Below are 12,309 nucleotides of genomic sequence, written 5' to 3' on the forward strand. Positions count from 1 at the left end.
AGAGCTCAGGTGCTGAACTATGCTGCCTCCCAGGGCTGCCATAGCAACCACTGAAGGCTTTTCAGGAGCAATATAGATGGCTTCGAACGTGAAGATAGATTGAGGGGTAACTAGTTAGACTACTGAAATAGTCTAGGTTGGTGACAATGAGGGCACAGAGTAGAGATTGTAGAGGTAGACTCTAAGATTTTGAAATATTGATTAGTTATTCTCTGGATTCAAGAGTAAATTCCACCCTTTACATGGCCATAAGTTTTGTGCAAAGGTGATACTTACTAAGGCCTCTCAGTATGATGAAGGGCCAGAGGCAAATCATGGTCTCGGAGAGAAGTTCAAAGTCAGAGCCAGAAGAGGTAACATATAAACTATAAAGAGGAAATCTAGGTATGGGTCAGAAGCGAGGGAGACACGTTGAGTGGGGTTGAAATAAAGGGTCCCAAATAAGGGCTGTGAACAAGGCAAGGATACCATGGCCTTTACACAACAGTGTACGAATAAATAGTCCTACTGAACTGTACTCTTAAAAGTGGCGAAGAGAATTTTATATTTTGTATTTTATATTTTATATTTTGTTTCTTACCTCAACTTAAAATTTTTAAATAGGTAACAAGTTTAAAAAAGAAATCTGAAAAATGGCACCTTTCTAACTTGGAGCTGTCCAGGCAGATCAGTGACAGGCCCGACAGATTAGGTGATGGGCAAGTTATGGAGAAAGAGTAATAACTATTGAATATAACTGAGTTTTAAAACCTATGCATCCAGGGAAATGGGGGAGGGGTAGTCCTATTCCTGGAAATAGAGGGGTCAATAATAGTCATTGACTTGGGCATGAACATTTTGAGAGAAAATTATTTGAGTTTTCATAGTCCTTGTCACTCCTCAATAAAAGATTGCAAGAGAAATTGGAGACGCAGGTCTGGAAGTTCAAGAGTGAAAGCTAAGCTAGAAATATACATGCTAGGTTACCTGTACAAGGGTGAAAATGAGCACTATGCAAAGTTAATAGGACCACCAAAGGGCACAGAGTATAAAACAAGACAATAAACTAAACGTGGGAATGTCTTTTAGCATCAGAGTAAATGAACCCAAAAGGAGACCACAAGTTATGCATATTGGCAGAGTAACCCTGCTGAGTCACAAAACTCAAAGGGGGAGTTTGTAGAACAAGCTGTACACAACGGTGTAAAACTCTTCAGAGAAGGAAGATGTGGGCTGAAAAGAAATTATTTGATTTGATAGCCAAGGACTCATCAAGAGGGCTGGATGGTTCAGTAGAAAAAATGCCAATGGAAAAGGGTACGGAATGGAGAGGGGTGGCCGGAAGGGCACCCAGAGAGAACCCCCTACAGTGTCCCTGAAGGAAGGGAGAGAGAAGGCGCCCACTGGGTGAGGTGGGTGCCAGGGGCAGGGACAGCTTGTTTTCTCAGTTCTGAGCATGTTTCCGCTCAGAAGGCTGGTCTGACGGAGAGGCATGAATGGTCAAATTGTAACTAGTAGAGAGTACCTCTGGGATCAGTTCTGGAAAAGGTAGAAAGACCATGTTCAAGAACAGAAGGACAGTAAGATTTGAAATTGCCTCTCAGCTGCTCTGCCTACCTTCAATTCTATCCATTCCAGTCCATTCTGGAGTATTCTCTCTACAACATAAATCTACTCATGCACCTCCAAACTATTCCACAAATATTTACGTAATGAGTGCGGAAAAATGAATCAATAAATTAGTGAATGAATGGGGAGAGGAGGAAAAAGAGGAGGATTCTCAGTGAGGTAATTACAGACAGGTAATTTCAGACCATTTCACTTGAGGAAAGTGATGCCATTTCCCAGGAGTAAGAGCACATTTTGACATTTTCTATGCATTTCAGAAAGCAAATTAACATGACTGCTGTATCGGACACTAGATCACCTTGCCTCCCGAACCTCTCCAGTGGGCAGTACTCAGGCCGTAGCTGTGCTAAGCTGTGGACACAGACTTGGGAGTTCTTACGAACTGTACTGGTTGAAAAGGAGGGAGCGGCCCATCTCTGCCCTAGCAGGTCTGCACCCACTGAGGCCCTGGCTCCCCCATGGCTGCCCAGAGAGTCCATCTAACACTACTGGAAAGGAGGATGGGGCAAACTCTAGCCCAGAGGTTCCCAAACTTGTTTGTGCCATAGACCCCTTGCCATGTTTTTCGGTTTTGGGTAGACCCCCTACTTACCTGATATTGATTTTTTTGTAAATTTCTAACTGTAGTGAAGTTTAGTGTTAAAAACTTGAAATAAAAATACATGTTAAGTTTTATACATTTATTTATTGAATTTAAATTCAAACTACTCAAAATAAAATTTTGTATCTGTTATATAAAATATACGTAACATAAAATTTAATAAAAAAATAATGTACCTACTTTTCTCCGGCATTCTCAAACAAAATAACACTGATTCACTATAATTTGTATGATAAACTACCAGTTTATATTTTTTTAAATGTTTTCTCAGCATTTTCCTATTCAAGATTCAGGAAACGAATGAACGTATTTTTCTCACATTCATATTTATAGAGTGACGAATTAAACAAGTCGGTGCAAGTTCGCGAAGCTTTGAGACAAAAATTGGCAAGAATGTTTACTGCGCGTATGCTTGTAACAAGATGATACTGGTATATCATTATGTGCAGGTTTTTATCCTACAACTTACACAATTTTATAAACATATATAATAAATTTTTTACTTCATAGGTACTTTTATAAATAATTTATATGTTTTTATATTATAAGATAATATGATGTAAGTAAATAGGTACTATCAGTGTGTGTTAAGATCCACTATCGTGGACCCCCATTTTCATTTCATGGACCCCCAAATTTTTTTTTCGCTGACGTAGACCTTGCAGGTTGTCATAGACCCCTGGGGGTCGATATAGACCACTTTGGGAATCACTGCTCTAGCCAATGAAAGACAGAAAGGGGAAAAGCTAAGAGATATATTACTAACCCTTCTTGCCCACTTTCCCCAGTGCCAGTAATGAGACATGGTCATTTAATACAGCCTCTCTGGAAAAGTCCCCCAATAAGGCACCCATTTCTGTGCGCTCTCCCCCTTCCTTTCTGCTCCCCACTTTGGTGTCCTGGGATTACACCGTTCAATAAGGTGTTGACAGGAACTCTGCGCCTCTGCTTCTGTTTCTAGAAAACCTGCTCTAAACAAGTAATTTTGAGACATTTTTCCATGTTCAATATCTTAGGAGATATTTGAAGCACATTATTAGAAGCACAAACAAAAACATACTTGCAATGAGGACATCCGTTTATTTGCATTGGGTTATGTTTGAATACTGGAAAGAGTAGTTGCAAAGAACAGTTGCAGTCACTGAAGGAGAATGAAAAGTCAAGAAGAAATGGTGAACGAACAGTCAAGCAACAAAGAAGCAGTCATTCTCCTTGCGGAATATCAGAGGAGATAATCAGAAACACATGGCTATGGTGAGTACAGATGGAGTCCCCAGATAGCAAAGTTTCCATTCAAGGAGCCCACATTAAGGCAATTTCCCCCATTGTGTCTGTTTGTAATTAATGTGTTCCTGTGTTATGACATATTGAAGTGTTAGATTCCAAAAAACAAACAAAAAAAATCTACTGAGTGATGTATCTCAATGAAGACAACTAAAATCGTCTTCAGTTTATACATTAAATTGAAATAAATTTAAGGCACAACAAATTACCAGCTAAAATTCAAACAACTATGAAATGACAAAAAGTATATGTGCTTAGGGAGTTAAAATGGAAAAAAAAAGAATGAAAAGTTGGCCAGCAAGAGAGAGAGTACTTCCTTGCTATGGAAAGTTGGCATACACTATACCATGATCTCAATCTGTACTGGAGTACTGGAACCAGTGTTAGACATTGAACCAGATCTCAGTCGTAAAGATGTGAAGGGAACAGTCAGTCACCCACCTTTAAATATTTGCTACTACAAATATTTAACCCTCTGTGCCTAGGCTGGTATAGCACAAAAGACTGGGACATACTCATTGCTCATTCATGAAAGTATGAAAACGATGATTCAAGAAAATAGTCTGTGAGTATCTTTGGTTTCTGAACGTGTATTGCTGCAGACTCCACAGCAGTCATTAAATCAGTTTTTTCAAATGTCCTCAGGTAGATTCTTTAAGAATTTTTTTCCTTTTGTAGATTTATAAATCCAGATGCAACTGCCACTTCCTGGATGGGCAGTTAGTTTAAAGTTTAAATGTATTATTTTTTAAGCATGTGTCATGTTTTTTTAAATATATTTTATTGATTTTTTACAGAGAGGAAGGAAGAGGGACAGAGAGTTAGAAGCATTAATGAGAAAGAAACATCGATCAGCTGCCTCCTGAACTCCTCCTACTGGGGATGTGCCCACAACCAGTGTACATGTACATGCCCTTGACTGGGATTGAACCTGGGACCCTTCAGTCGGCAGGCCAACGCTCTATCCCCTGAGCCACACCGGTCAGGGCTAGCATGTGTCATGGTTCTTAGTCTGAATAGCTGAAGCGAATTATGATTTTTCCCAGAGAATTGCACAGACACATACACATACATACAACATTTCCATAAAGTGCATAAGCTCGGTAGACAGCTCATACATCCAAATTCTTTCTGGAATCCATGAACCTCAGGTCAAAGCCAGCTGCTTTAAGTAACTTTAAAAATCCCTTAAAGATGGATAAACACAAGTAAGGGAAAGTCCTAGCAGCATGCATATTTTGGTATGCCGATGAAAGTAAAAACAAATCCCCATTTTTTAAAATTTATCATTATTTTTTTAATCAGAGAGGAAGGGAGGGAGAGAGAGATAAACATCAATGATGAGAGAATTATTGATTGGCTACATCCCACATCCCCCCACTGGTGATCAAGCCTGCAACCTGGGCATGTGCCCTTGACTGGAATTGAACCCAAGACCCTTCAGTCTTCAGGCCGATGCTCTATCCACTGAGCAAAACCAGTCAGGGCAAATCCCAAATTTTATAGATAGAAACAATGCTTCTACAAAAGGCCTAAAAGCTATATTTTAGGTCTTAAGAAAAATCTATGTAGTATCTCATCAATATTTTGTTTTTTTATAATCCTCACTTGAGGATATTTTTCCTTTGCTTTTTCAGACAGTAGTAGGCAAGAAGAGAGGAAAGGAAGGAGGGAGGAAAAGAAAGAGAAGAAAGAGAGCGAGAGCGAGAGCGAGAGCGAGAGCGAGAGAGAGAGAGAGAGAGAGAGAGAAAGAGAGAGAGAAAAATTGATGTGAGAGAGACATATAGACTAACTGCCTCCCACATGTGCCCCAGTGGGTGGAGACAGGGAGTGAACTCACAACCCAGGTTCATGCCCTTGGTGGGAATTAAACCTGAGACCTTTTGGTGGAAGGGCCAATGCTCTACTTGGCAACACTAGCCAAGCTCTCATCAGTAATTTTTTAAAATAAATAAATATATATATATATATATATATATATATATATATATATATATATATATATATATATATATATATATATTTCAGAGAGGAAGGGAGAGGGAGAGGGAGCAATAGAAACATCAATGATGAGAAAGTATCATTGATTGGCTGCCTCCAGCACGGCCGCCACTAGGGATTGAGCCCACAACCCAGGCATGTGCCCTTGACTGGAATCAAATTAGGACCCTTCAATTCACAGGACAATGTTCTATCCACTGAGCCAAACTGGAGAGGGTTAATTATTTTTAAATAAATTTCATAAGTAGCTGTATTTGAGAATAATCTATATGTTGACCCCAAAGACATTTCTTTTTTCAATTAAGCTATTTGAAAGAATATTAATATTTAAAACTGGATTATTATTCAATTCTCTTTTGGATCAGATACTATAAGAATAACTAATTTATGTCTGACTTAAACTAACTTCCCCATAATATGTTCTCTCTAGCTTTCTTTCTATATCTACAGAGAATGGCTCTAAACCAATGGCTGGCACAAGTTAAGTTAAAAACAGAGGCACGTGGCAAGTGTTTGGAAATTTAGAGTTCATATCTATTGGATTTCTGGACTGGAATTGTGAATTTAGAATACTGTAGGATTAACAATATCAAATTAACAAAATATTAAAATTTATGATTAACAAAATAACAAATATCAACAATTTGAAAAAAATCATCCTGTGTAATTTTTTGTGAAGAAAAATTCTAGAGTGAATGTTCTATGCAAGCAGCCAAAAAAATCCAAAGTGAAATGAATTTTTCTGAGACAGCTTAGAAATAACAGTTAACATATGCCTAAGTTACAGACAAAAGCAGGATACATGTAAAAGCAAGTAGGGAGTAAAAAGGACTGTTAACTTAATGAATGAAAACCTTTTTTGTCCAAATTTCTCAGCAAAAATTTTAGGTACTTAAGGAGCAAAACCATCTCAACTATTTTTAAAGAAATTATATTTAATAATATTAGAACCAAACAAGAAGTGACTTTTAAAGTCACAGTTTACACCCATGATAAGTTTGATGTGCTAAAAAAAAAAAAAAAAAAAAAATTACACGAATTAAGTTAATGCTAGTATAAATAAACAAAAATATACATTCTTCCATTACTTTAGAGCCATAGTCGGCAAACTGCGGCTCGCAAGCCACATGTGGCTCTTTGGCCCCTTGAGTGTGGCTCTTCTGCAAAATACCATGGCCTGGGAGAGTCTATTTTGAAGAAGTGGCATTAGAAGAAGTTTAAGTTTTAAAAAATTTGGCTCTGAAAAGAAATTTCAATCATTGTACTGTTGATATTTGGCTCTGTTGACTAATGAGTTTGCCGACCACTGCTTTAGAGTATTTAATAATTGATTCTCACTTGGAACTGATGTTCATCTAGAAGTGTTTCTAGTTAACTTATTTATCTGCTATTTTTTGCATAACATATTCCTTGGTCAAGATGCTTCTTGACATTATTGATAAAATAAGTCATTCATTTAAGTTTTCAAATTTTCTTCATTCTAACCTAATATTTTGTATTTCAGTAAGTTCTTAGAGTTGTGCTTTCGCAAATTACTATTAGATCTTTGAACTTATTTTTATTTAGAGCATCAGCCTTGTGGTAGGAACTGGTTAGATGGACCATGTCAGAATGCTGGCCCAGTGTCCTGCCTGAACATCTGGGAGCATCAGTCAGCCCGCCTGTAAAATAATGGCACTCATACCTGCCTTAGCTCTCTCACGGGGTTGAGTCCCATGTGAAATCCATAAAGAGTTTTTAAAAACAAGATGGTACTGGTGCTGGAGGTGTTAGCAATAATGGTAAAAATACTGTTTGGTATTTAACAAGAAATTCTGCTCCAAACAATAACCATGATCATAGAATTTACTGCAGAAATAAGCTGTTAGTTTACAGATTGCTAAATCATCTTGCTACAATACCTGCTGTGGCATAGAAATCATTGACTTTGCTACTGTGAATTTTGTCTCTGTGTTTTCTTTTTCTTTTCTTTTCTTTTTTTAGACTGGACTATTTTAAATATCATTTCACTGACAGGCATAAAGAGGGGTGGTATTTTAAAATAGGAATTGGAGCGTTTTCATGTGTCTTGTGTTTTCTCTAACACTTCACAAGTGAGATTAATAAAGTTAATTAGCAGAATATAAGTACAGGATAATCTACATTTTCCAAATTCTATAAGCAATACAATGCAGTGTATCAATTCTTTCGCAGAAATCTATTGTAGTTTCCTTTTAAATTCTTCAGAAATAACTACTACTTGCTCTAGAAATGTGTTCACCAACAAAAAATGGATTTAACCTATTACAAAATGAAATCTGGTAGTATCTTTGAGTCTGGAGTGGTCTGGCTGCCTTGAAGAAAGAAACACTTAGTGTTTATCAACTTTTAGGGATCTTTATTTATGTCCCTAAACTTTAAATCCTCCGTTCTATTCGCATCCTGAAGTTTTCCAAAGCACTCAGACCACTCCCACCTCCTCCAAACTGCCTATTTCATTCAGCTGGAATGAAGTGAAACCCTCAGAGAGAAAGTAAATGGCCAGGACTTTCTGGGAATAAAAGAGAAGTTGGAGCCGCATGTGTTTGGCTGTCATGAGGTCACTCTCTGGGCTGGGTACACCCTGGACCTCTTTCAGAACTCCTGCAAGTTAATTTTAGTGTTGCAGAGAGGACGGAGCGAGGCAGAAAATGTCAAGGTTACGCTTTCTGGCTGCCTTACCGTTCTGATTTCCTGGGCATCGCCAGAGAGGAAGAAGCACCCGTCGTCCCCAGACCATCTCCTCCAGCATCCGCTGGCCTGGGGGTCGGGGGGTGAGCCGGGGGCAGCCCCGGGCGCGAGGGCTGCGGGCCTCCTGGTCCCCCGGAGCGTCAGGCTCTGGTAGAAGAGGCAGAGGGCCACCGCCAAGCCCACCACGAAGGGCCGCGGGCCACGTCGCCGGCGACAGAGGAAGCCCGGACGGCAAACCATGACCGGCTCAGCTACGCTCGGCCCCGGTCCGCGTCGCCGGAAAAGTCATAGCAGCTCCTTCTCGTCAGCCTGAAGGGGACACGTCCGCCTCCCTTCCCCGCCGCTTAGGGGGCGATTGCTCCATCCCGCTCAGGAACTTTCCGAAGAGCCACGCCAAAGAGTTAGAGGTCCCGGGAGTCGGAGACGGTTACGAAGCGCCTTTCCATGGATGACAGTTTAAAAATAAATAAATAAAGAAGTGGGCTGGCCTGGGTTAAATAATAGCGGTTTTAAAAGGGCATCCAGGTCATCATAGTTGTAACCAATAACCCAACTGTTGCTTCCGGCGATGCCTTATTTCCACAACATCCTCCAGCTCACAGGGACGACATCCCAGGGGAAGAGAAGGCACCCCAGGGTGCATCTGGGACCTCAAAACAGCTCCGAAGAGCATGACCGGTTAAAACGCAAAGCGCCCCGTGGCGCAGCGGGAGGGGGGGTGGAGGGGGTGGAGGGGGGTGGAGGGGGACGGAGGGGGCGGAGAGGGGTGAAAGGGGGCGGGCCAGCCGGCCGCAGCAGGTCCCCAGTTCTCCTCCGGCTTTAGAAGCTGCCCCGCTCTCCGCCTTCCAAGTTCCTCAACTGCTTTCCTTCATTCGGTTTCAAATCTCCCCTTCCCTGCAAGCGCCTGTGGCTTTGGACATGAACACGGAATCCACGGGTCGCATGGACAGGATTCCTGCTGGGGTTTTCGCCTGTTGCTTTGGGGCATTCCGTTTCAAGTGCAAAGTTCTGTGTACTTACTCGGTATTCATCCTTTCGGCCAGAAAAAAAGTTTCCACGCGTCCCTGATGGAGTGTTGATCGGAGGCACTGGGAAGGAAACACCCCGTCCTGTGACTCCCACTCATCTGACCGCGCGCGCCTGCCGCCCTCCGGCCCGCCCCGCGGGGAGCTCGGCCCGCACCCCGCACCCCGCACCCCGCACCCCGCAGCCTGGAGGCCGGGGAACAGGGCGCGGGGAGCAGGGAGCCGGGAGCGGGGCGCGGGGCGTGGACAGCGGGGCGGGCTCCTCTCCCCGGGCGCCTCCGGCCCAGGGGCAGCTGGGAGCGCGCGCTCAGCTCTGGATCAGACCAGGGGGCATCCACAGACTAGGGGCGTCGGTGCTCATTTCCCCCAGACGTGACGGCCCCCGCAGAGCTGCAGCAATTAACTGCACGATTGATGCTCCATGCCCTAGGTAATTTATCTTTCCTAAGACAATGAATGGTGCAACAACAATAGCCCTCCGTCCACTGATGACAAACGTCGAGGATCTTCACTGAAGGGGGTGTGGTCTCCTCTTTTGGGGTTAAGTGGGCACAACTCCTATCTGGACCCTGGAACAGCACAGAACAACCGAGCTTTCTGCTTGGTACCTGGCTCATTCACAGTTGTTGTTAGGAGTCCTGTCCTGGACGAATGCCCGAGGCCTCCGAAGGCTAATTGCTGACGCGTCTTATGAGGAGCTGATGGGAGCGGGTACTGGGTAACTTTTGCTCAGTAGGAATGGTACACAGAGGCTTTGTCCATATCCAACTCCGGCTACTGCTGCTCCACAGACACTCCCAGCCAGGCTCTCTGCAGGCTCCCTCCCCGTGTGCTGAGTCAGCGAAGGGGACTTCAAGGAGAAAGACATCTATCTGTCTTGTGCTTGGTGCTCACCACTCCCTGCCCTCGCTTTTCGAAATCCGCGGTTTAGGCTCACAGACCGTCTCCAAAGGCTCTGAATCTAAATAGATGTTGTAGCCTGTTTCTAACTCCAAGTCATTGTTGGGGGCTGAGGTTCTCCTGTGAGGCCACACCCCCAGAGTGATTCCACGCTTTAGGCACGTTCCTGTCAGTTGGATTTTGTAATGCAGGGCGCCCCCTAGGGGTGCCCAGCTACTATAGAATGGACATCTACAGATAGGAAACTATGTTAACATGGTTATAAAAAAATTAAAATTTTAGAGAATACATATTCACACTAAATCTAGACTTATTCCAAGTCCTTGCATATATTTCCTCCAGTGTGTTTAATACTAATTTATAGAGCCAGAGTCGTCAATCCCATGACAAATGAAGGAATAGAGAAAAATGAAATGACACTTGACTTTAGTAAGCCAAAGGTTTTGTAGAAGAAATGGCTAAACAATGAGTTTTGGAAGATCTAGTTTTGGTGGATGCACTGTGATTGGAGACATTGTAGGAATTATGAGATCTCTAAGCTGGAGTTGTTCTGTATTGATGAGGTCCAGGGGGTGACAAAGTTACTTACTAGGTGAAAAGGAATGGACAGGGTGCAGTTCTATTAAGTCAAAAAGTCTGGAAAACCAAGGATTTGAGGAATATCAAGGGTCATTTGTGTGCATTGTTAAATTGGTGAGTTCAGGATACAAAAGAGAGCATAAAGCAGATACTAAAATCATATTGCCTTTTGGACTAGGGCAGTGGTCAGCAAACTGCGGCTCTGTTGACTAATGAGTTCGCCGACCACTGAACTAGGGGAAGTGAAAAATAGCAGCATATATAATTTTGGAACTAGACTTCAGAAAACAGGAGTTAAAAAATAAGGTGGGAAATTAGCATTCTAGAAATGATGCCAGCAGATTGAAAAACCCAATTTCCTATTTTACCAATAGTCTGAGGGAGAAGCTAGTAGACAAAGGGATGTCTGATAGAAAAGGTTTAGTTGGAGTGGGAAGGTGGAAAGAAGAAGTGGAAAGAAGTTACAGCAAAAAGTAGAACCCAACTAAGGGAATCCATAAATAGCATTTGATATTGAAGTTAACCCAACCTGAATATGGATCATGTTGCTCTTTATCAATTGCTTTCAAGCATGTGATTTATGAAATGAGGATACTCATGCCTCCTTTGAAGTGTTATTGGCATAACTAGATGAAATAATGTGTGAAACTCACCTAAGCACTCTGCACATTTGTTGGAAGAATACAACATGCTGAATGCATGTCTGTAATGTCTGGGGTCCTGAGTCTGAGTTTGTGTGTGTGTGTGTGTGTGTGTGTGTGTGTGTGTGTGTCAAACACATGAACAGATAACCCTATCCTATCTAATAAAAAAGTAACATGCAAATCGACTGTACCTCTGATACACCCAGAGCCACACCCACCAACCAATCAGGAGTATGCAAATCAATCCAACCAAGATGGCTGTAGCCCTGAAGAGAGCAGGAGGCTTGGGTTTCCCCAGCAGTGAAGGAAGCCAAGCTTTCTACCTGCTCTGACCTGCCTTAGCCTCCACTTAAGGCTACAAAGTTTCAATTATAGAAGATAAATAAATCCCAGATACCAGGGCCTCTGCTTGAGTCACCAGGAGCATGGCCAGCCTGAAAACCACAACAGGCCCCTCTCCCAGACCACCCCACACCCCAAGGGAACACCCACCCTGATCCAAGACACCTTTCAGGGCAAACCAGCCAGCCCCCACCCATGCACCAGACCTCTATCCTATCTAATAAACTAATAATATGAAAATTGATCATCATTCCAACACACAAGATGTCTGCCCAGATGTGGTCAAAGATGACTGACCCCCATGTGGACACAAGATGGCTGTCACAAGATGGCCTGCAAGGGAGGGCAGTTGCTGGTGATCAGGCCAGTAGGGGAGGGCAGTTAGGGGTGACCAGGCTGGCAGAGGAGGGAAGTTGGGGGCAATGGGGTGGGGGGGCGCCCTGGCCTGCAGGGGAGAGCAGTTAGGGATGACCAGACCTGCAGGGGAGAGCAGTTAGGGGTGACCAGACAGACATGCAGGGGAGGGCCATTAGGAGAAATAGGCTGGCAGGGGAGCAGTTAGGCATCAATCAGGCTGGCAGGAGAATGGTTAGGGGGTGATCAGGCTGGCAGGAAG

General features: G+C 42.8%; 1 protein-coding gene across 3 annotated transcripts in view; it reads right to left on the reverse strand.

Moving 5' to 3' along the window:
* The window catches only part of CPED1 (cadherin like and PC-esterase domain containing 1), a 284,575-nt gene extending 275,222 nt beyond the window's left edge, over nt 1-9,353 (reverse strand). Inside the window, exons 1-2 of one of the 3 annotated variants that reach the window (XM_084897015.1) lie at nt 9,224-9,353; nt 8,195-8,641 (exon numbers count right to left, since the gene is read on the reverse strand). In XM_084897015.1, coding sequence (XP_084753141.1) covers nt 8,195-8,443 — 249 coding nt within the window. In that variant the 5' untranslated portion in view covers nt 8,444-8,641; nt 9,224-9,353. Of the gene's footprint in view, nt 1-8,194; nt 9,201-9,223 lie in introns of those variants that run through there. The other 2 variants (XM_084897014.1, XM_084897016.1) reach the window with 2 other exon arrangements.
* Nucleotides 9,354-12,309: the final 2,956 nt, after the last annotated feature.

Source organism: Pipistrellus hanaki (genome assembly GCF_964339955.1).
Source record: "Pipistrellus hanaki genome assembly, chromosome: 10".
Classification (NCBI taxonomy): domain Eukaryota; kingdom Metazoa; phylum Chordata; class Mammalia; order Chiroptera; family Vespertilionidae; genus Pipistrellus; species Pipistrellus hanaki.